Genomic DNA, 23175 nt, shown 5'->3' with positions numbered 1-23175 from the left:
GTCCACACCTTAAGGGAAAATTCATTTGAACCACACAACAGAGACCTCGATTGTCATCACTTGGTTACTACTAGTATTTCAAATTGTCTTTCTACAATATAGGTAATTCTGTAAGTTACCAGTATACGGAACCGGAGTGAATTTTTTCAACTTTCTTTCATACAGACAGAAATAGGATCAGTTTCACTAAGACCTCTCTGTGTCCTTACTTTAGTGGTATGTGCTGTAAGTTCTTTGCTTTCCAAATTTTTTTTCTCTTCCGCTTATGAAAAATAGTAATTGATAAAAGTAGAACCAGGGTGGAGAAGAAGCAACAAGCAAAGAATATCAGTGGTTTCTTTTGCACAAGAAATAAGCAGACAATGCACTCTGTGTTTCTTGGAGTCTGACTGCATCTAGGACTAGTGATGTCAGAAGGGAAGCCACTGTTGCTGATCAGTTTGTTGTAAAGCTGAACTGAGGACTTAGCTTTGAATTCAGATGTGAAGAATCCAAATCTGGGTTTAGATTTTTCTTCAGTCAGTTTGAATGCATAATAGCCTTTGATTTTGACTTTATCAATCAGTTGTGCTGAAAAATATCAGAAATGAACATTAATCACATGGACTATAAAGTAAGTAAGAATTTAGTTTCCATTGAAATAAAGTCATACCCATAAAAAAGTAGTGATTGTCCTTAAAGGGTTTTTTGACATTCTTTCATGATTGGTAAAAGTGAAAATATGTGTAACTATAAAAATATGTGTAATTAAGTTTTTAAACATTTGAAGTAAAACTTTGATCCATAATATAAGAACTGGGAGCAGAGCACAGAAGCGCATTTATGAATTGGAGCCATGAAGGTGGAAAAGGACTTACACTGTTCAGTTGATCATAGGCACAGAAGTCTTACCTATTTGGCTGGTTTCAGGTCTCCAATACGTCCTTGGTGCGGCCCAATAACCATACTTGGTTTCCCCTAGTCACTTGCTTGGCTGTTTCACACCTCTCCCTCCTCAAACATATAGCACCTCTGTCCTTGCTTTGAAGGGATAGCCTTCCTTCCTATTTTACTGAAAAACATACTCACAGGAGAATTCCTCAAACTCCCACAATCCTATCGATCCACCTACTACCATACTTCTGTTGCTGTGGATGTCCTGTCCATGCTCCTGGAAGAGGCTGACGCTTATACACTAAGTTTATTCTCTGATTTACTCAAGGACATCTCTCCATCTGTTCTCTCACATTTCCCCTCACTATTGGTTCATTTCCATATAAACATGCTATAACTTTTAGTATCTTACGCAAAAATATCCTTGATTGCACACCCTCTACTGAAAAGCACTGGCTCCTACTCACCCTACTCATTGGTTTCTCATCTGACTTCTGAATATTGAAGTGTCCCAGGGCTCAGTCCTCTACGCTTGCTCCCTTAGTGATACCATCCAGCCTTACTGTTTCTAAATCCCATTCTTGGTCTTAACTCCCAAGTTTGTATCTCAGCCCCAGACCTGAACCTGAGACTCCAGTTAGCCTATGTGACATCTCTAATTGACTGATTAATAGACGTCTCAAACTTTAACCTGTGCAACACCAAACAACTCTCCAAAAACCTGTTGTCAGTCTCCCTGACCTGGTAAATGGCCACTCACCCTTTAGTTGCTCAAACCAAAACAGATTTCATTCTTCACTCTTCTAACACTCTCCATCCAAGCCTGATGACTTTACCTTCAAAATCGGTACAGAAGCTAGCCACTTCTCACTATCTCTACTCTATAACCTAATCCAACCCCCCCCCCATTATTTCTTACTTAGACTCCAACCCTCCCTGATTCTGTTGTTGCTCCTTTATAGTGTATTCACTGTAAAAAAGAGTAGCCAGAGTGTTTTTTAAAGACTGTGAGTTAGATCATGTTCCCCTGCTGTTTAAATTTTTTTTTTTTTTTTTGCAACGTTTATTTATTTTTGGGACAGAGAGAGACAGAGCATGAACGGGGGAGGGGCAGAGAGAGAGGGAGACACAGAATCGGAAACAGGCTCCAGGCTCTGAGCCATCAGCCCAGAGCCTGACGCGGGGCTCGAACCCACGGACCGCGAGATCGTGACCTGGCTGAAGTCGGACGCTTAACCGACTGCGCCACCCAGGCGCCCCTCCCCTGCTGTTTAAAACCTTAAATAGCCTGTCTCTCACAGTAAGAGCTGCAGTTCTTAATGATGGTTTACTAATGCCTCTTCTACTTCCTTGACCTCATCTTTGATTGCTTTACTCCCTTACTCATTCTTCAACCTTCCTGAACCTCAAACAGGCCAGGCATGCTCCCACATTGGGATTTTTGCATTTGCTGTTCTCTCACCTGGAACACTTCACAGATAACTGCACAGGTTTGCTGCCTTGTTCCTCCAGGTCTTTGAAGACTTCCCTAACTACGCTTTAGAATTGTAACCACTCCTAAACCCCACTCCTGGGCACCCTCTTCCCTCTTCCCTGCTGTGTTTTCTCATAGAACTATTTGCTTCTGACACTCTGTATCTTATCTGCTGATTCTCATCCCACAAAAATACAGCCTTCATGAGGAAAGTAGTCTTTATTTTGGTGAATGCTGATATGGTGCCTAGAACAGTTTCTGCCCATATTCGGTGCTCAGTAAACATATTTCTGGGATCTTTTTGCTGCTTCAACAAATCTATTATGAATATTTAAAATTAATATTTAAGAATGATAGTAGCAAATGCTGGAAAGAGTAGGAGATAAAGACTCTCAAACACTGTTGTTTGGTCCTATCAAAATAGATAAAATTGAGGAAAATTTTTTACAGTATTAAAAAAATAGCTTACTAGAGGAGGGGGGATAGAAAATGCCTTTATAACATTTGACCCAATAATTCCATAGTGGGCAGTCCTTAGGAAGATAATTAGGAATGAAGACACAGATTTGTATTCAAAGATACCTACTTTTTAGTATTAAAAAAGAAAAAAAAGAAAAACCCACGGGGCTGCCTGGGTGGCTGTCTGATCCAGAGCATCAGACTCTGGATTTCTGCTGAGGTCGTGATCTCAGGGTGGTGGCAAGCTTGAGCATGGAGTCTGCTTAAGATTCTCTGTTCCTCTGGAGTCCCGCATGTGGGGCTCGAACTCACCAAAGTGAGATCATGACCTGAGCCAAAGTCAGACGTTTAACCAACTCAGGCACCCGGGCGCCCCTATGGGTTGTCATTGTTTTTGATTTTTTAAAAAATGCTCTTCTATCCTTGCCAAACTTTCCCTAATGAGCTGGCATTGTCATTAATGCGCCTTCTCCCCTCATTCTTTCGTTCACATTAGCTGGTAATGTCCTATTTCACTGTATCTGATATGGCCCCGCACCTCACCTTTCAAAGCCTCCTGAATGTACTTCTCTAAGTAGTATTTTCGGAGTTCATCATTCTCCAGAGACTGGTCATCGATGCCATTGGCCGTGATGTAAACATCCACGTCTCCATAGTTCTTCTGGATCCACCTCAGCACCTTGCGCTCCCCCCAGGGCAGGACAGCCAGGCGGCTGGGCGAGCTCAGGCAGGTGATGTCCTGCAGAAACTGGACGTCCCTGTCCGCGTCGTAGCGGCTGCCGTTCTGGCGCGCGTGCATCACGAACCAGGTGGTGAAGTGGTTCAGCGCGTAGAAGTCCGCGGCGCCCTTGACCAGCCTCCTCTCCTCCTCCGTGAACCGAGGCAACGCGGAGCGCGAGAGCCCCTGCCTGTTCTTGAAGGCGATGTACTCCCTCATGGCCAGCGGGTAGTCCCCGGTCTTGAAGAGGGGTTCTGCGAACCAGGCGATTTCGAACTGCAGGAAGCGCTCGGCGGCCTGCCAGTGCGAGTCGGCGTAGGGGTTGGCGGGTTCCGCCCAATCCGAGTGCAGAGACAGCGACACGGCCCCGTGCTGCGCAGACCTGTACCGCCGGTCGTAGAGGTGCCAGACCAGGGCGTGGGCAATCAGCAGGTTGTGGGCTGCCCGGTAGGTGTCGTTACTAGTGTGGCTGTAGATGTCACTCAGCCTGTTGGGCTCGTTGATGGTGATCCAGAGCCTCACCAGGTCCCCCAGCTCCTGGAAGCACAGCCCGGCGTAGTCCTGGAAGGCCTGGACTGTGGATGGGTTCAGCCATCCCCCGCTGTGCAGCAGGGGTGTGGGGAGACCCAGGTGGGCGTGAGTCGGATAGTACAACGTGACCATTGGGGAGATGTTGAGCTTCAGCCCCTCACTGACCACGCACCTGTAGTACCTCAGAGCTTGTCGGTTAACCACGGACAGGTTGCCGGCGGGAAGGATTGAGGGCCAGTCCAGAGCAAACCTGTAGTGAGTGACCTTCATTCTTGCCAACATCTCGAGTTGTCTTTTGATGCTGACAAAATCTGTGCATTGGGCTGGCCGTGTTTTCAGCCTCACCCCTTCCACACGGTGCAACAGTCTGTTGCCCGTCACATTCCACACATACAGGTGAGGGTCGCTGAACTGTGGGGAGGAAGCCACTGCCTTGGGCTGTGAAAACAAGCACATCGAAGTAAGGCACACCCTGGCAGATAGGCTCTTAGCATACATGGTTTAAGAGGAAGAAGGGGGGTCTTATTCTGCCTCTCACTGACAACAAAGAACATAAACGAAGCATGTAGCCTCTTCATAACGATCTGAATGTTCTTCTAGTTCTCCTGGTGATGTCATAGAAGAGGTCTGGATGGATCATCCTCTCTTCTAGCTCTTGAAATCTCCCAGGGAGACCAGAAAACAGGGAAAGAAACACACCCAGGGCTTGGCTTGGATAACAAGTTGTTTTTCAGAAAATACTGAGAAACTCCTTTCTTGTCCTAAAAACTCAAGTTATACAGAGGGGTCTCTCATGATTCTGTTCAAATGCATTGGGAAATTTGGGTTGGTACCTTCAGTTAAAAGGAATCATGAAAGATGGACCTTCCAAACTCTGCCATAAGTTGACGGCAAAGTTAAAATTCCAGTTGTAGAGGATTTCACTGAGTTTGGCACTTGGAGTCAAAGGTGGCTGGTTAACCCAGCCATAGTTCCTACAAGAGGCTAGTGGGATGGCATAGGGAATGGCCCTTGCATTTGCTGAATGCAATTTTCTAGCACCTTATATTTGAAAAGTCCAGGTGATATCACATATGCATCATTATGTTGTCCCTACCCATGTGTCTGTGAGAACACGGCATTTATTCATCCAACAGGAGAATACTGAATACCCTCTTTATGCAAGATACTTGGATTATGACTGGGGAAAACAGGAAAATATCCCCCAGAAACTCCCAAATTGACTCTTGGATCTGATGGTGTGTCATACCCTGCCCCTCCACCAAGGAGATAGTCCTGGACGCCGGTCCTCATTCTCCCTCTTTGAAACTTGAGCTTGGCAACTCTGGATAGTGACAGAGCAATGTCACCCACCCCACAGATGTGCCGTAATGAGCCAATGACTCTGGCAGAGCACTCTGTCAACTCTAAAGCAATCTATAAACCTAAGGTAGTCATGACTTGGGTTTAGTTTTCCATGGTTGCAATAATTGCCTGCTAGGCCCTTGAGTATAAATTAAAAATAAAAAGGCTTAAGAAAAACATCTCCAAATTCAGAATTAATAGGAAAAAATAAAAGTTCTGTATTTGTGTTAAAATACCTTTTCTTCCTTTAGCTGAGTTTAAATGCACCCAGAAAAAAAATGATAATTAACCTTTGGTAAATATTTTCCCTCTAATTGTTTTCTTGTGTGTCATCCTTCATAGTCTAATTACAAAACCATAACACTGCCCACTTACCATCTGTCAACCAGTTATCTAGAACATTAAACTGAGAGAACATTGATCATGTGAGCATGAAGTTAAATGTGTATATAATTATTTGAGTACAATCCTTCTAGCTTAGATTGACAGTCTCAGTGTTTGGAAACCTCAGAGCATCAATATTGAAAAGGTGTTTACAAAGAGCAATCTTGCTCTGAAATAAGGCAAGAGCCAATGAAAATGTGTCTTTTAAAAATCTCCAAAAAGCATTAGTTTTAGCAAGTGGGTGTGATTAATCTGCTAAGAGATCTCATTAGAGATGGTGAACCCTGATTTCAACCCTAGCTCCCTAGAGCTTGTTTCTAAAATTCTGTTCTCCACTAAAAGGATCCTGGGCTCCTTGGAGAATGGCTTCTTCCAGTCTGCGGTAGGAAAAGAATGAGGTGATGCTGGTACATCTAATGCCAGAAAAATAAGGATGTGCTTAAAAACTGAAAGGGAAATGTCAAAAAGACACAGGAGCGGTTTGAAGGAGTCCTATTGGCTACTTTGAGTGAGATAATTTGAGCATCAAAATGACTAATGAAACATTGGCAGTAATGAATTATAATGCACTGAAGTTAAGAGAACTACCCAATATATGTTGAAGGAATAATATAATTAAAAATTTGCCATTTTGCAATCTACAAGGTAATAATTCAGGTGAAGTTTATGAATCAATATTAAGACCATTAGTGACATATTGTTAGGAAGCAGGATATGTATACAGTCTCAAAGTGTCATCAGCAGATTACTTTCTAATTACAAATGGAAAAGTTACCTTTCAATTAAGAGATCTGGCAAATGCTACCTTAATCAAGAAATCTGGTAACTACTACTTCCACACATTAACATCTTTCATAATGAGACAATGACATCATGTGCTTCCTGATGTGATATATATTGAACCTCATCTACATAGTATCATTCCAGAAGTTTATTGAATCCAACAAAGAAACAAAGAAAACCAGAACATGAGACATTCTACAATCAATTGGTTTGGACTCTTCAAAACTGTCAATACCATGAACTTGGGGGAATTATTCTGAATTTAAAGGAGGCTAAAGATGAATGACATCCTTGTTTGTATTCCTGATCCAAAAACATTTTTTAAACCAAAAAGGACATTTTTGGAAGATTTAGGATAATTTGAATATGGAATGTGATGATATTGAATCAATATTAAATCTTATGGGTATGATAATATAATAATATAGGAGAATGTTCTTATTTTTAGGAGACACATTTGGATAGCTATATTTTGGGGTGAATTGTAATGACATCTGCAACTTTTCACTTTGTTTATCAAACAAACACTTTATAAAGCATAAAGCAAATGTGGCAAAATGTTAACAATTGGTCAATTTCGATGAAGGGAATATGGGTGTTTATTGTACTAGTTTGAAATATTTCAGAACAAAATGTTGGAGGTGCCTGGGTAGCTCAGTCAGTTGAGCATCCAACTCGGTTTCAGCTCATGTCATGGTCTCATGGTTCATGGGTTCTGGGCTGACAGTGCAGATCCTGCTTGGGATTCTCTCTCTGCCCCTCCCCATGCCCCTATGCGTGCTCTCTCTTTCTCTCTCTCTCAAAATAAAGAAACTTAAAAAAATATGTTGGAGGAGAAAAGAATGCTGAGAGGCGGGGGGAAAGTACGATAGGGATATTTGTAGGTAGGCATACTAATATTTTTAAAATGTTACTTTCATTTTGTCAGTCTTCGTATAGAGGACATTTAGGTTTTTTTGGCATCTATTCATAATCCTCTGGCTGATTTTTCAAAAAGCACCCTAATTTTCCTTGGCAAACAATTTACCCTCATTCTTAGTCCAAGTTCAAGGAAGATCGATGTCTACCAGGCTCCAGGGGTAAGCATGAAACCCAGACGTGGTTGATCCCAGAATTGCTTTCCCCTGACCTAAGTGACTCACTTTCGCTCCTAGGAGTAGGAGTAGGGTCCCCAGATGGGGTAGACATTCACAGTGTCAATCACAGGGGTATAGGTGGGTCTTCAGATGAAACAGAAACATATAGGTTGAGTCATGTGCAGGCAGGAACTCTTGTCTCTTGGGATCTTTCTTTGCAGGTGTGGAATTATAGAAAATATAAACCCATTTGAAATGGTAAAGAAAAGATGGCGTGCCTTTGCCATGTGTAGGAAATAGGAATTGGGTAAGTAGTTGGCTCCATAGGGGACACAAGTGGAAGATGAGTCAGTCCTGTATTTAAGTTACTCTATATCTTTCCCCCCTTTAGTATCTCTGAGCATTTACTAAGTCATGTTTAAGTATCAACAGGGGTTGATATTCATGACCTGTGAACTTTGTTCACTCATGGTTTGAGCCATTTTGTCTGGTCCCATCCCTTGTACATCTTGTTGTCTTTCCATATGCTTCTAGAATACAGGCCATAGTGTGGTATTGTGAGATCTTATAGCGTGGTGTCATGAAACAGATCTTTGTAACCTGAATGAGTTACATAACCTCCCTAAGCCTCAGTTTCCTTGCTTGTAAAATTAGAGTTTTTAAGATTTAATAGAGAGAACATGCATACATACAACAGCTACATGCTTGGCACATAATAAGTGTTTAAAAAATAGTTGCTATTATTTTGAAAAGAGCACTGCAAATATGGGTGCTTGAGAGTTGCCTGTTATAGTTCTGCCTATTTGTGTTACCTTGGGCAAGTCACTTAGGTCTCAGTTATGAACTGATGGGTCTCACTTTCTTAATCCATAAAATGAAGGATTTGGAATAGGAGGTCTCTAAGGTCTCATCTCGCTCTAAAAGTTGACCTTGCATTGAGCACTGGCCATGTACCTGACACTGCCCTAGTAAGGCACACAGCAGGCAGCAAAGCCTCAAACATCTCCACCCTTGTGTGGAGAAAGCTTGCATTCTAGTAGGGGGAAGACGTGATAAATAAGAAAAATGTATAGGGGCTCAGTCAGTTAAGCATCTGACTCTTAATTTCCGATCACGTCATGATCTCATGGTTCATGGGATCGAGCCCCTCATTAGGCTCTGTGCTGACAGCCTGGAGCTTGCTTGGGATTTTCTCTCTCATCCTCTCTCTCTGCCCTCCCGCCTCTTGTGCACACACTCTCTCAAAAAAAAATAAAAAATAAATAAAAAATAAACTAGGGGCTCCTGGTGGCTCAGTCGGTTAAGTGTCTGACTTTAGCTTGGGTCATGATCTCACGGTTTATGAGTTCAAGCCCCGCATCTGGCTCTGTGCTGACAGCTCAGAGCCTAGAACCTGCTTCGGGTTCTCTGTTTCCCTCTTCCTGCCCTCCCTCCCTTGTTCACTCTCTCTCTCTTTCTCTCTCAAAAATAAACATAAATAAATAAACTAAAAAAAATTTAAAAAATGAGAAAAATGCATAAAGTAGTTACCAGGGGCTAGGGGGTGGGATAAATGGAGAGATACTGGTCAAAGGATACAAACTTCCAGTGATAATATTAACAAGTTCTGAGGATCTGATGTACAGCATAGTAATTGTAGCTAATGATACTGTATTATATATACTTTGAAGTTGCTAAGAGAATAGATCTTAAATGTTCTCCCCACAAAAAGAAATGGGAATTTTGTTATGGTAGCATTTTGCAATATATAAATGTATCAAATCAACATGTTGTACACCTTACACTTACACAATGTTGTATGTCAATTGTATCTCAATAAAGCTAGGGGTAAAAAGAAAAATGTGTAAAGTACATAGTGGTATGTTAGTGATGAATAGGATTCACAGAAGAAAAAGAAGGGGAATTGAGGAGATAGCGACTTTTTGGAGTGGAGCAAAGCCTTATTGAGAAGGTGGCATTTATTTATTTTTTTAATCTTTTTTTTTTAACATTTTATTTTATTTTTGAGACAGAGAGAGACAGAGCATGAACAAGGGAGGGTCAGCGAGAGGGAGACACAGAATCTGAAACAGGCTCCAGGCTCTCAGCTGTCAGCACAGAGCCCGACGCGGGGCTCGAACTCACGGACCGCAAGATCATGACCTGAGCCAAAGTCGGCCGCTCAACCGACTGAGCCACCCAGGCGCCCCGAGAAGGTGGCATTTAAGAAAATAATCTGATGAAGGTGAAGAATGAGACATGAGAGGCTCCACTGGGATACAGAGACCTCATAAGGCAAATTATTCAAATCTATCAGATAACAGGAACCACTTGAATAAAGAGCCACTAATAATTTGCTTTTGGCAAACAAAATCTATAAAAAGCTTTTTCTTATAACTTTGACACTACTGACCAATGCCTCCTTCAAAAGCAACTGTAAATTCCCTCTAGACTGTATACTCCTTGAGGGCAGCCTTTTCATCTCCATCACCAAGGAGAAGTTCTGGCACATGAGAGGCTCTCGGTAAGCATCAATTCTCCTCATTTTCCTTCCTCTTTCCGCAACTCCCCTCCATCACCTCCAAGTAATCATATTTGATATTGTCTGATAGTTGTCACTGAGTAAATGAAATAAAATACTGTGTACTGTTTGCACCAGTTCATAGTTAATTTGTAAGTAGCCGCTTACCTTAAGGACAGATTCAGTGACACCCCAGGAAAAGTTGCAGGGAAACTGACCCTGCACATCTGGCGTGGACTCTTTTAAGGTAAAACCATTTTCTTGTACGATCTGTTTATAGTAATGTGCCGAAGACTTGGGCCTTCTTTCTTTTTGTTTACTATTAAAATCCACATAAAATAATCCTCGGCGAGTGGTGTAAGCATCCTGCCATTCAAAGCCATCCAGGAGAGACCAGGCAGTGTAGCCAAACACTCGTATTTCATCAAACCTTATTGCTGCACGGGGAAAGAAAAGCAGAGATGTTCACTCTGGTTCACGGTTATGATTCACTAACAGTATGCTGGGGGACATGTTGCCAGGAGCATATTGTGAAACCAACTTTTCCCCCTAATTTAAAGGCTCATTATAGAAAATAGAAAATTTATGTTTATACTGGAAAAGTGGCAGTTATTTTCATCCAGCATGGTCCTCCCCCTACCCACAACAAGTGAAAGATACAGTGAAATAATCAAATTTAAAATATTCCTGAGACTTAGTATGCAAATCTGTGTCAGAAGGCATAGAAATTTCCAGAACCCTTTGGGACCAATGCAGATGTCTGCTTGTGACCAAGAGTTTCGCATTTCAAGCTTGGGTTGGTTCCCATTTGTGGAGAAACTATCTCCTAAGTAGCTACCCTTTAAGGACTGAAAAATCAGCTTTGAGAATAAACATAAGTGAATGAGCATCTAAGGAAGAAAACAAGTACAGTGGTGTAAGAGAAGGACTGACTAGCCAAGGGGCAGGAGGTGTGAGGGCAAACTCTGGGGCAAGTTTGTTGACCTCAGTTTCCTCATTTGTTAAAAAAAGATGGGGAAAGATGATCTCTCAGGACCTTTCTAGCTTTAAAAACTCTGATTCAGGAGCATCTGGCTGGCTCAGTCAGTGGAGTGTGCAACTCTGGATCTTGGGGTTGTTGAGTTCAAGCCCCACGGTGGGTGTAGAGATTTCTCAAAAATAAAACCCTTAAAAATTAAAAAAAAAATTAAAAGAAACTGATTCAATAACTTCTAGGAATTGGGCAAAAATGAAATATGGAAATCAACAGCAGCAATAAAAGCAACAAATACCCAAATCAATCATGAACTTTTTTTTTTCTTAAGAGCCTTCATTTCTGCATTGTTGGGTTTTTGTCACTGACGTTCTTTTCCTAAAAGGTGGAAAATCCATGCCAAGAGATTCTAGTGAGATAAATATATTTTGGTAGGCCCTGGTGCTAGTCTCTTTGGTGTTGTACAGTCCTCAGGGGAAATGGAATGGTAACATGTGGGGAATGTATAGCCCTTCTGCCCGACCGTAGGTATTTGGCTCAGGCCCTGTAGGCAGAGTCCTCTGTTCTGGCGGTCCCCATATGCACATTCCTGTGACTGGGCATGGCTCTGTTCCATGCTGCTCCTTCCCACAGGTTGGGGAAACAAGGTCTTGCTCTCCCAGAGGACCCTCCCTGAAGACTCTCTTGCAGAACCTGGGATTTTCCTCTGGGCTTGTGACTTCTTGCTTGTTTGTTTGTTTGTTTATTAACTCTAACCCCAACGTGGCGCTGGAACTTATGACCCTGAGATCCAGAGTCACACACTCTACTGACTGAGCCAACCAGGCACCCTTAGGCTTATGACTTCTAAAGAGAGCTACAGACTTTTAGAAAGATCCACTAAGAATTTCTTTTTTTTTTTTTTAATGTTTATTTATTTTTGAGAGAGAAAACAGAGAGTGACTGGGAGAGAGGCAGAGAGACAGAGACACAGAATCTGAAGCAGGCTCCAGGCTCTGAACTGTCAATACAGAGCCCGATGTGGGGCTTGAAGCCACGAGCTGTGATATCATGACCTGAGCTGAAGTCAGATGCTTGACTGACTGAGCCACCCAGGTGCCCCCAAAATTTCTTTGTATTTGGGTGAAATGGAGCCCAATTTTGAAGGGGACAAACCCACCATAATTTGAGCTTATCTTATGCTCCATTATTTCAATAGTCACCTGTAGATGTCACTACTTGAGTAGTGGAAAAGGTATGAGGGGTCACTAGGGGTCAGAGAACTATCTAGGAGCCATAGATATTACTCAGCTTTGCCATTCATGGCTCATTCTTTGTCTCCAGGCCTTTTTACTATTTAGTCATGTAATAGAATAAAAACAGCACAGTTTCAAGAAAAGCTTTCAACATCTTAAACCAAGTTACTACTGTCAAAAAACTTTGGGATGTATCTCTTATAGCATGCCTTCTTTTACAAAGAATGATACAGCACCTTGTTACCAATTTAGGATGTATCTACAGTCTAAAACTATTTTGTTCTCAAAATTTTATTAAAAAAGGACATGAGAGTAACATTTAAAAATTCTATCAACATTAGACAATGGGGAAGCCCAACAACAATAATCATATGTTGGAAGATGACTTTAAGTATCCTGTAAGGATTAGTATTCAAAAGTTTTAAAAATTGAGCTAATGTACAACCAACCTTGAAGAACCTGGTTGACGAAATTCTTCATCATGTAGATGGCTGTGGTATCTTCTGTTTTCACATGACTGTCTGTGAACCAGCCATTCTCAGCAATCAAGATTCGGGGGTTGCCATATTCCAGTTTAATCCAGTTCAGCACTTCTCTTAAATTGAGTGACACATTTTGTCCCATTTTAGCCATGGTGTTCTGGGGCTTGAAATTGTTGGGTCCAAAGGAAAAGGCAAAGAAGTCAGCTGTGCCCCTCACTTCACTTTTCTCTGCTTCAGAGAAAAGGGGTAGAATGGAGAGCAACTTCTTTTTCATCACCTCTGGGTAGTCTCCATCCCCATGGATAGGATTGGCAAACCATCCGAGCACTGAAACCATGGATTGTTGACACTTGAGTATATCCATCATGTCTTCTGATCTGTTTGGTTCAATCCAATGGGACCCCAATGTGATTGACAACCAACCTTTCTGATGTGGGCGGAAATTTACGTTGTAGTTATGCCAAACTTTAGAATGAGCCTAATAAGAAGAAAATATTATTAATTTTTATTGTCCTTACTCACAAGGATTGTAACTTGGCTGGTAGAAGGTCTTTTCATTGACAAATTAGTGCAGCACAGGGTGATGCAGGGGAAAGCTGTCAGGGAACCCTGATGATCTCAAAGTCTATTCTCTGTCTGCTTCTCCTGTGCTTCCAACCTACAGCCTCTCCTATAGGATTACCAAGGGCAGGCAGAGAGCTCTGGTCCAAGCTCCATCGTTCTTCTCCTCTCCCTGACTCCTTTCGTGGGCCCTCTTGGGGCTGGGTGCAGGTGAGATATTATGTGGATTGTAGGGTTTCTTCCTCTACATAAAAAGACAAAGACAAGTGATCTTTCATCGTTCTACAGAATCTGCTTTTAGCCCTAACTTATAAGTCCAAGATAATGCACTCTCAAAATTCTGTAAATGGATAATAATAGAGCCCATCTCCTAGGTTTGTTGTTGGGATTGAATGAAATAATATATGTAAAGGACTTTAGAAGAGTGTGTGGCACAGAGTAACCTCTACATAAGCCATTATTATTATTACTATTATTTTTATAACATTATTAATATAACAGTTTTATTTCATAACTATTCTTTTATAAAATATTATTAATATAACATAACAGTTATTATTATTACTGTTACTGTTAAAGAGTGATAGGTACTATACAAAACAGGAAACCAGTGGAAAGAATGTGGGCTTTGGGCTCAACCATCTTAGGCTTGAAGTTTAGGTACTTACTGTGTGGCTTTAGGTAATTCACTTAAGCTTTCTGAAATCTCTTAGTATCCTCACCTGTAAAATGAAGTTAATAACAATACTAATACTAATAATACCCTTTGTAAAGCTGTTAGATGTTGTGCTGATGTATATATTAAATATGTAGCATTGAATAGAGCATCTGGGAGGTACAGCCCAGAGATGGATGTTGTTACTATTGGTTCTCCCACAATTTACATTTCCAGTTGAGCTTTCTTATAACAGAGCCTCATGATAGGTTTCCAGGCTGGGTTTTGTTTTGTTTTTTAAGTTTATTTATTCATTTTGAGAGTCGGGGGCTGGTGGAGGGGCAGAGAGAGAGAGAGGGAGAGAATCCCAAGCAGGCTCCACGCAGTCAGCCGAGAGCCCAACGCAGGGCTCGAACTCACAAACCGTGAGATCATGACCTGATCAGAAATTAAGAGTCAGATGCTCAACTGACTGAGCCACCCAGGTGCTCCTCCACTTGTTTAATAGGTACTTACTTAGCAATTACTTAATGCCTGGATTGTCCCCCCTCGAAAGGCTGAAATGTATGGCACAGGAATGTGCCCTCAGGAGCCAATAATATTATTGGGAAAATAAGATTGAATTTATGAAAATTAAAAATAGAACTACCCTATGACCTAGCAATTGCACTACTAGGTATTTATCCAAGGGATACAGGTGTGCTGTTTCGAAGGGACACATGCACCCCAATGTTTATAGCAGCACTATCGACAATAACCAAAGTATGGAAAGAGCCCAAATGTCCATCGATGGATGAATGGATAAGGAAGATGTGGTATATATATATACAATGGAGTATCACTTGGCAATCAAAAAGAATGAAATCTTGCCATTTGCAACAACGTGGATGGAACTAGAGTGTGTTATGCTAAGTGAAATTAGTCAGAGAAAGACAAATACATGACTTCATTCATATGAGGACTTTAAGACACACAACAGATGAATATAAGGGAAGGGAAGCAAAAATAATATAAAGACAGGAAGGGGGACAAAACATAAGAGACTCTTAAATATGGAGAACAGACAGAGGATTACTGGGGGGGGGTAGTGGGAGGGGGGATGGGCTAAATGGGTAAAGGGCATTAAGGAATCTACCCCTGAAATCATTGTTGCACTATATGCTAACTTGGATGTAAATTAAATAAATAAATACATAAACACATAAACACATAAATAAATAAATAAATAAATAAATAATTTTTAAAAAATACTGAATTTATGAAAGAAAACATGTAAAATGGCATAACATAGGTCATTACGTGGAAAAGTAATTAGAAGCTGGGTAAAGAGTCATGAGCTATATCAGCAGGAGCAAATGTCAAGGACTACAATTAAGGACTCCCGGCCAGTTAATGCTCAAGGCCACTTCATGTCCTGGCTAGACTTAGAATTGTCTGTTATCTGTGTGACAGCCACCTCTTCCCGGGGCAATTGATTTGCTTGCTTTCTGATATCTCTTCCCAGATGTCTCAATTTCTCCTCTGTTTGGGTGTTTCTAAAACAAGTGCACAAAACCTTACTATTTTTAACCCACAATATCTGCTTTCCATTTTATTCCTTAGCTTCTCTTTCGCTCATTAGAGGTATTTTATATTGGGTTGAATTATGTGAAATGCCCTTTTATAAGCCAAAAACAATCAAATATGAGCAATGGTTCGAACTTAATAGATCCTGTGGACACTGAAAATGGTCCATAAATTGTGTTAAGATGAGGAAAGATAGGTGTTACCGTAAGAGGTAAGGATTCTAGAACTGATGCCTCCTTGCTTTATGCAATAATAGCTAATTTAAATAATTCCTTGAAAGATTTTCTGAAGGAGTATTTGCCTCGAAGTATTACCTCCATTCTACCTGTCCTTGATCAGTTTTCACTGGAAGATCCTGGAATCATTTAGCACCCAGACATTCCCAAGGATACTTAAGAATGCTCTCCTCCTAAAGAAATATTCAGGCTGTGGCCTTCTCCCCTACCTGGAACCTGGAAGGTTCCTGGAAGGAATCACGGGAGAGCCTGGGACAGACTTCACCTGAAGTGGTCTTATTCACCCTTTCTGGGATTTTCTGGGGCTGGAATCACAACAGAAACACTTGAAAACTGTTTTTTGTTTTTTTCTGATTCGATATGAAAGCAATCATGCATGAGTGGAAAGGAAGCATTCTTTGCTTTATTCTCATCTGTCACTTAATCCCTCGGTATCCTCAGTAGTTTCATTCACAAAAGCCGCAGTGATCATCAGTACATCTCTTCAGGGCTGTTGTGCACCTGTGATGTGTAAAGTGTAAAGCCCTGAACATGTAAGATTCCAAGTCATAAACTAACTGCCTTGCAAATATGTTATCAGACACTAGAGGAAGAGTGAGATGGAATCAGTATACATTCATTAAAACAGTCCTAATGGGAGCAAAAAAAGGAGAGGGGAATTTCTTTAAGATAGAGATGTTCTATTGCAGATTTCAGTGATTATATGAAAGATGACCTAAGCTGTGATAAAATCTTGGTTGTATCAGCATTTTAATGAGAAATAGAACAGCTTAGAAGACAACAGACATGTACATTGGCAACTCCCTTCCAAGCAAGTTTTCAGGAGATACACACACACACACACACACACACACGTGTTGTCATGCCCCAAGGTGACCTTCATATTCCCCAGTGTCTCTTTCACCTTTGCTGCTATTTGCATAGGCTATCAAGGTATCCAGGGTTATCTTTGCTCAGGACTGAAGACAGCCTCTCCATTCTCATGTGGAGAATGTGGGGGAGGTTCTTTGTGTGGTACTTATGGTTATAACTTGATCCTGTTTGCCAAGGAACAAGGTAAAAAGTATTGCTCCAACATAGTGAGTTTGACATAAATCTTAATGAAATGGGGATATCCATGCATGTCCTTTGGTCTGGCCCTCATAAAGGAGGTCTGTTGGGAAAACCGAAATGGGGTTTAGGAGTGTGGCCTGGCCCTGCAGCCTTGCACAACACTCCTTGTGCGATTTTCCAAGGTTACCCTCTATCTTGTACAAGGCCATCTACCTTTGGAATGATTGATTTAAGGGAGCTTCAACCTTTGTTCTTCAGATTCAGTGGCTTAAAGGGGAAGTCAGCAGCTTTTTCCTTTTGAGCCAGCTATCAGGGCCTGATGTCACTGAGAGACAGCCAGGGGCCAAATATCTTCTTCTGTTCCCTCCTCTAGTCTAACATAGCAGCTTTCTTTGATGCCCCTAGAAGAGCAGATTCAGATAAGTTCTATGAACGATAGGAAGCAAATAAGATATCGGCACAATTTCAGAAACAAGATGAAGACGGGGTCAGAGATCAGGAAGACATGGCGGGACGCTGGTGGAAGGGAAGGATGTGGAGGGTACGGGCTGAAGACAGATGAGCAAACGTAGCATATCACCCGTGTCTGTGTTTCAGGAACCCGCAATCATTTGTCGAAAGCTAAATTTCCAAATCTGTGCATGATTTTAGTCACACTTTGGTTGAAATATCTTCATGTGAACTATAAACTTGTTTATTGTTAAAGCTATTTCATAAAGTATTAAGTAAACACTGTTAAAGAAAATTTATTTAAAACCCTACAATCATAGCAAACTGTTTTCATATTTCTGTGATCCCATCCAGCTTTCCCAAATATATTTCCCACCTAATATCCCTTTGAACAGTTTCCATCTTTTTAATCTTCATAACCATTCACCAATTTGATGAAATATGGCTTAGTCATCTCTCTCTTTTGATAGGAATTAGCTTGGTCCCCCCCCCCTTCCTTTCTTCCTCCCTTCCTTCCTTCCTTCCTTCCTCTCATTTTTTTTTCCTGTCATAAATAACATTGCAATAACTAACTTTGGGCATATAGCTTTTAATGTGCTTGATTTATTTCCTTCTATTAATCCCACAAATGGGCTACCTATTTTTAAAATTGTTTTACATATTTCCAAATTACTCTTCACACATTTTGTCCATTGGTGTGAGTATTCTTTGACCATCTCCTTCAAAACATTGCTGTATTTGGGGATACATGGTTATCAAGAGCGACAGGAAACTGCTACTTACCTACATGGTATCATAGGGGAAAGGACCCAGGTCCCGAAAGCAAGAGACCTAGGCTCTAGTACTGGCCCTACTGCTAATTGGCTTTTTCGTCTTGGGTAAATCATTCCCTCCGATAGCCTCAGTTTTCCCTCTCCCTCTGTTATCCTAAGCTAAAAAGAAACACGCTAGACAATTGCAGTGAAGATTGAATGAGGTAAAACATGTGAAGACTCTGTGAAGACTACACAAATGTAAATTTGAAGTACTGTGCTTTAAAAAAGGAAGCTGAAGATAACTTTAACTTGCTGTGGAAAACAATGGTAGGAAGTCTACGTGGGCAGGAAGAGTGTTCTGCAGCCAGCTCTCCCTTACCTCTCGAGTTTCATGGCTAGACATGTGTGTTCTCATTTATTTTTTTACAGCTGATTGAGTTTTAGTCATTGTCCATTTGGATTGGGATTAATTTCAGCTTGATTGGATGGAGCTAGAGGGTATTATGCTCAGCAAAATAAGTCAGTCAGAGAAATACAAATACCATACGATTTCACTCATATGTGGAATTTAAGAAACAAAACAGATGAACATAGGGGAAGGAGAAAAAAAAAAGAGAGGGGGAGGCGAACCAGAAGAGACTCTCAACTGTAGAGAACAAACTGAGGGTTGCTGGAGGGGAGGGGGGACTGGGCTAAATGGGTGATGGGCACTAAGGAGGGCACTTGTTGGGATGAGCACTGGGTGTTGTATGTTAAGTGATGAATCACTAAATTCTATTCCTGAAACCAAAATAATAATAATAATAATAATAATAATAATAATAATTTTGGTTTGACTCATTGATTCATTTGTTTCATCTACTCAACACTTCTTTATGTTAGCATCCGGTTTTCTGCTAATTATAATTACTGCCCTTCCAGCTTATTTAACATTCATTCATTTTCCACAAATGTTTATTGGGTGTTTAAGATATGCAAACTTTACTGTTCATTGCTAAAAAAATATGTAACTATTATTTCATTAAAGTTTATTATGTGACTGCTACTTCTTTAATTTTTTTTTGAATCTTGAAACTCTGGGAAATGATATCCCTCATTAATCTTAGGTGAGAATTTCAATATTAACAAAAGTTCCCACCTTTCATAAAGAAAATTTTTACCTATCCTATTTTTAATGGTTCAAATTCATGTTTTCTATAGTTGGAATAGCTCAGTAATGATAATATTAAAATTTGTTTTAATGAATTTTCCTATTTTCTTTCCAATTGTTATGTTTTCAAATGATTCTGACAAATCTTTGTTCGTCATCAGTTTGTATAGTTTCAGGATTTCCCCGTAGAAATCATGTAAAAGCTAAACTCTACTATATTTGTTCCTTCAAAAAAATGGTTTTAATATTGTTATAGAATTCTAATTTCAATGATAATATTACTAAATTCAACTAATGTTTGAGTCAGGATCTAAACCTGGCAACATAAAAGGAAAAAGGTCTAGAATAAAACTCATAATTAATTAAGCGAAGCATCTGTGGGTTTCCCCAGATATTGAAGGGGACTTAGAAGAAATCAATATTAGTAAATTGATGCTTAACTGAAGTTCAATTTCCTTGCCCAAGGAGAACATTTGCATGCCAAGTCTGCAGAGGTTGGAATGATATTTTAAGCTTCCTGTTATTATTACATTAACAATCATGATCTTGTTAGTAATTTTTTCATGCAAAAGGACCATATCTCAGAGTATAATTGAAGCTAAAATGGTCTGAGTGGATGACCTGAGGCCTTTCCTCAGGATTTAGGAATGAAGATTTAAAGACAGTCAACATAGAAAACACTCTGGAAATTACAAATAATACAAGTATTACAATAACAAAAATAAGACAAGACCTTTTGGGCCCTGCAACAAAAGCAGATTTCCCATGAACTAAAGGAAGCTGAAGTTTTAGGGCCACTCACTTATATGGGTCCCTATAGAATGTGCTAGGTGGGTTGGAAGCCAGGTTGTATTTAGAAGCATTTCTAGGTAAGTATTCCTTATGAATTCCCTGAAGAGACCTTGGAAAAAAAGGAATCTGAATCAAGCCCACAGTAACCTGTTGTAATATTTTTCTCATTCCAAATAAATGTTCACTCTTGTACCAACTTTCATGTCCATAATTTTTTTTCTTACAGAGGGTCCCCCAGATTGTACATTTCAGGCCCATATAATATAGAACCATGCCTGGCCTCCAAGCCTCTTGAATGCAGAGACTGTACCTATTTTGTTTCCAGTGGTACCTATAGATGCCCAGAGAAAAGCCTGACACAGAATACTTGCTGAATGAATGCCCAGTATGGGTCAGCTAGTCAGCTGGTCACCTGACACACATTGTCGATAGTACAGCCCCTACAAGGCAGATTTAATTTTTACCATTTTAGAGAAGAAACTGAGGTTCACAGAGGCTGGACATTGGTGAAGCTAGGATTTGAACCCAGGCCTTTCTGGTCACTTTACTAAACCATCCTGCTTTCTATATGTCCGACTAGTTCTAAATTTTGAAGCACTTGGGGACTATCTGACATGAACCACAACATACTGTTTTAAAATTATATTTTCTTCCTGCTGTACTTGATTATAATTGATTAAAAGAACTGAACAGTCATAGAATGAAAGTATTGTATCCCACTCTTCCATGCTGAGAGGAAAATATCTATGTATGTGAAATTCAGTATCACCTAGAAAGGTCATGGAAAAAATTCGGAGTGTTCAGAAAACCATGTAGCTGTCCAAGTGCCTGGCCCAGCATGGAACACGTCTGTATAATTCCCTGGGCTCCTTTCCTAGAACCAGCAAAGTTGGCATTAGATATTGTCCTCATTGGTGTCAGAAGCTAAATGAATCCTGAGGGACCACTTCTACACTTGACCGTCTTGATTGAGGATTGAGATCTTTACACCATTGTGAATGTTAGACCAAGAGGGCAGGGATGCTGTGGTTGTATAGCATTCAGTGCAGCACCATTTTCAAACAAATCATAATTAAATGGTCATTAAAGATTAGTGATTTTCATGATCAAATAAACAGTGATTAAATTACAGAACCATAGAAAATTAATAGTGTAAATAGTAATAAGAACCAACATGTATCCAGGGCCAGATATGCTGAGCACTGTTCTAAGTGCTTCCCATGTACTATATCATTTAATCTTTATTTAGGAGAATTAAGGTAGGTACAATTAGCATTCCCACTTTAGAGGCGGGGAGACCAATGGATGGGGAGGTTAAATGACTTGTCTAGTTTCAGAAACCAAGTCAAGCCCACACTGTGGTTCTCCAAGTTCTGGGCTCTTGCCTGCTAACTAGAGGTAGGGGATGGACCTTATAGGTCACTTGATCCAATCTGCAAATATCTTCTATATAGATGAGATGCTGAAGCCCAAGATGTAAGTGACTTGCCCAATGTCTCAGTGGCAAAGCTAGGATTGGAACTGAGTCTTTCAGCTTTCTCCGTCACTGTCATTTCCAGGACATTACATGCATTAAATTATATGCCTTTGAAGCATACTTTTATGCCTTAGACCCAAAGGTGATTGAACAGGCTGAGACAATGCTAGGGGTATGTAACAGACAAGGCACAAAAACAAGGACCAGTACACTGTGAAACCCATGGGACAGTTTTTGGGTGCCAGTAACACTGTAAGGAAAGAGGCAAACTGGGAGTTGTGGTTTTGATTACACCTTCATCCAGCCTCACCAGCCGGGGCACCATATCAGTACCTAATCAAACAGTGAATTCATTAGCATTACCTTCTGTTTATTTATTTTTTTTCCCTTAGAGAAATCATACACGTTAGCAAAAACAAATTTCAATAAATCATTTTATCTTTTTCCTTTAACCTACGGCTATTTTATCTTTTTCTTCACTCTCCATTCATTCACATTGATTAATTGTTTAAATTCAAGTCTACAAATACTTATTTAACAAATACAAGGCACCTTGGTGGGCATTTAGAAAAACATTAACAAGATAACTCCTGCCTTCAGATGAAGTATAACTTCTTTTTTTTTTATGTTTTATTTATTTTTGAGAGAGTGCAAGCAGGGGAGGGGCAGAGAGAGAAAGACAGAGGATCTGAAGCGGGCTCTGTGCTGACAGCAGTGAGCCTGATGTGGGGCTTGAACTCACTAACCACGAGATCATGACCTGAGCAGAAGTCAGACGCTCAACGGACTGAGCCACCCAGGTGCCCTGAAGTATAACTTCTAATAGGAAAGAGAAGTACTGAAATAAGTAGATAAAAGCAGTATACTTTTGGGGCGCCTGAGTGGCATAGTTGGTTGGGCATCCAACTTAGGCTCAGGTCATGATCTCACGGTTAGTGGGTTTGAGCCCTGAATCCAGCTCTGTGCTGACGACTCAGAGCCTAGAGCCTGCTTCAGGTTCTGTGTCTCCCTCTCTCACTATCCCTCCCCTACTCGTACTCTGTTGCTCTCTCTCTCTCTCTCAAAAGTAAATAAACATTAAAAAAAAGCAGTATACTTTTGCATTTCAATTAATCAGAAATGATAACTGAAACTTAGCATAATAATATGATTCAAATTTTGTGAAAAAAATGTGACTTTACATATGTGTTTATATACACCTAGAAAACTATGTGGATAATGAGCAAGCTGCTAGCAGTTGTTACTTCTGGGGTGTGGGGTTAGGGTATAAGAGGAGACTTTCCATTTTTGACTTTGACTTATGTCTTTCTGTATTGTTTGAATGTTTTGCAGTAAAAATGCATAATATTTCTAATTTTAAAAAGTCAAGAGAATTGGTTGAAACAAATGGTTTCTGTCAGTGTATTTAATTGCTCTAAGCTATTACTCTAGTTTCTCCAAAGTTCCAAAACTCTCATGGGAAAAACCGAAACTCATAAAAAGTTCAGTTATTCTGGATTTTATTATCTATTAAATAATGCCTTTTTACTCCATAATAATAAATGTTGATATTCAAAGGTAAGAGCAGAAGACATACAATATATACGTGATTAATATGAAAGAACTGAGAGCAGTAAACCTCAGCCCCCCCTTTTTTTAGACTCAGTCA

At 40.4% G+C, this 23175-nt stretch overlaps 1 protein-coding gene across 1 annotated transcript in view; it reads right to left on the bottom strand.

Moving 5' to 3' along the window:
- Positions 1-205: 205 nt before the first annotated feature.
- The window catches only part of KLB (klotho beta), a 33532-nt gene continuing 10562 nt past the window's right edge, over positions 206-23175 (bottom strand). The window contains exons 3-6 of the mRNA XM_047092236.1: positions 12800-13310; positions 10311-10579; positions 3350-4493; positions 206-570 (exon numbers count right to left, since the gene is read on the bottom strand). Coding sequence (XP_046948192.1) covers positions 206-570; positions 3350-4493; positions 10311-10579; positions 12800-13310 — 2289 coding nt within the window. The remainder of the gene's footprint in view (positions 571-3349; positions 4494-10310; positions 10580-12799; positions 13311-23175) is intronic.

This window comes from Lynx rufus, unplaced genomic scaffold, assembly GCF_022079265.1.
Source record: "Lynx rufus isolate CCGP_SWC_20201006 ecotype Redwood Valley unplaced genomic scaffold, mLynRuf1.p SCAF_3, whole genome shotgun sequence".
Taxonomy (NCBI): Eukaryota; Metazoa; Chordata; class Mammalia; order Carnivora; family Felidae; genus Lynx; species Lynx rufus.
Note: the sequence above shows the minus strand (reverse complement) of the source record. Positions and strands in the feature narration are given on the sequence as shown.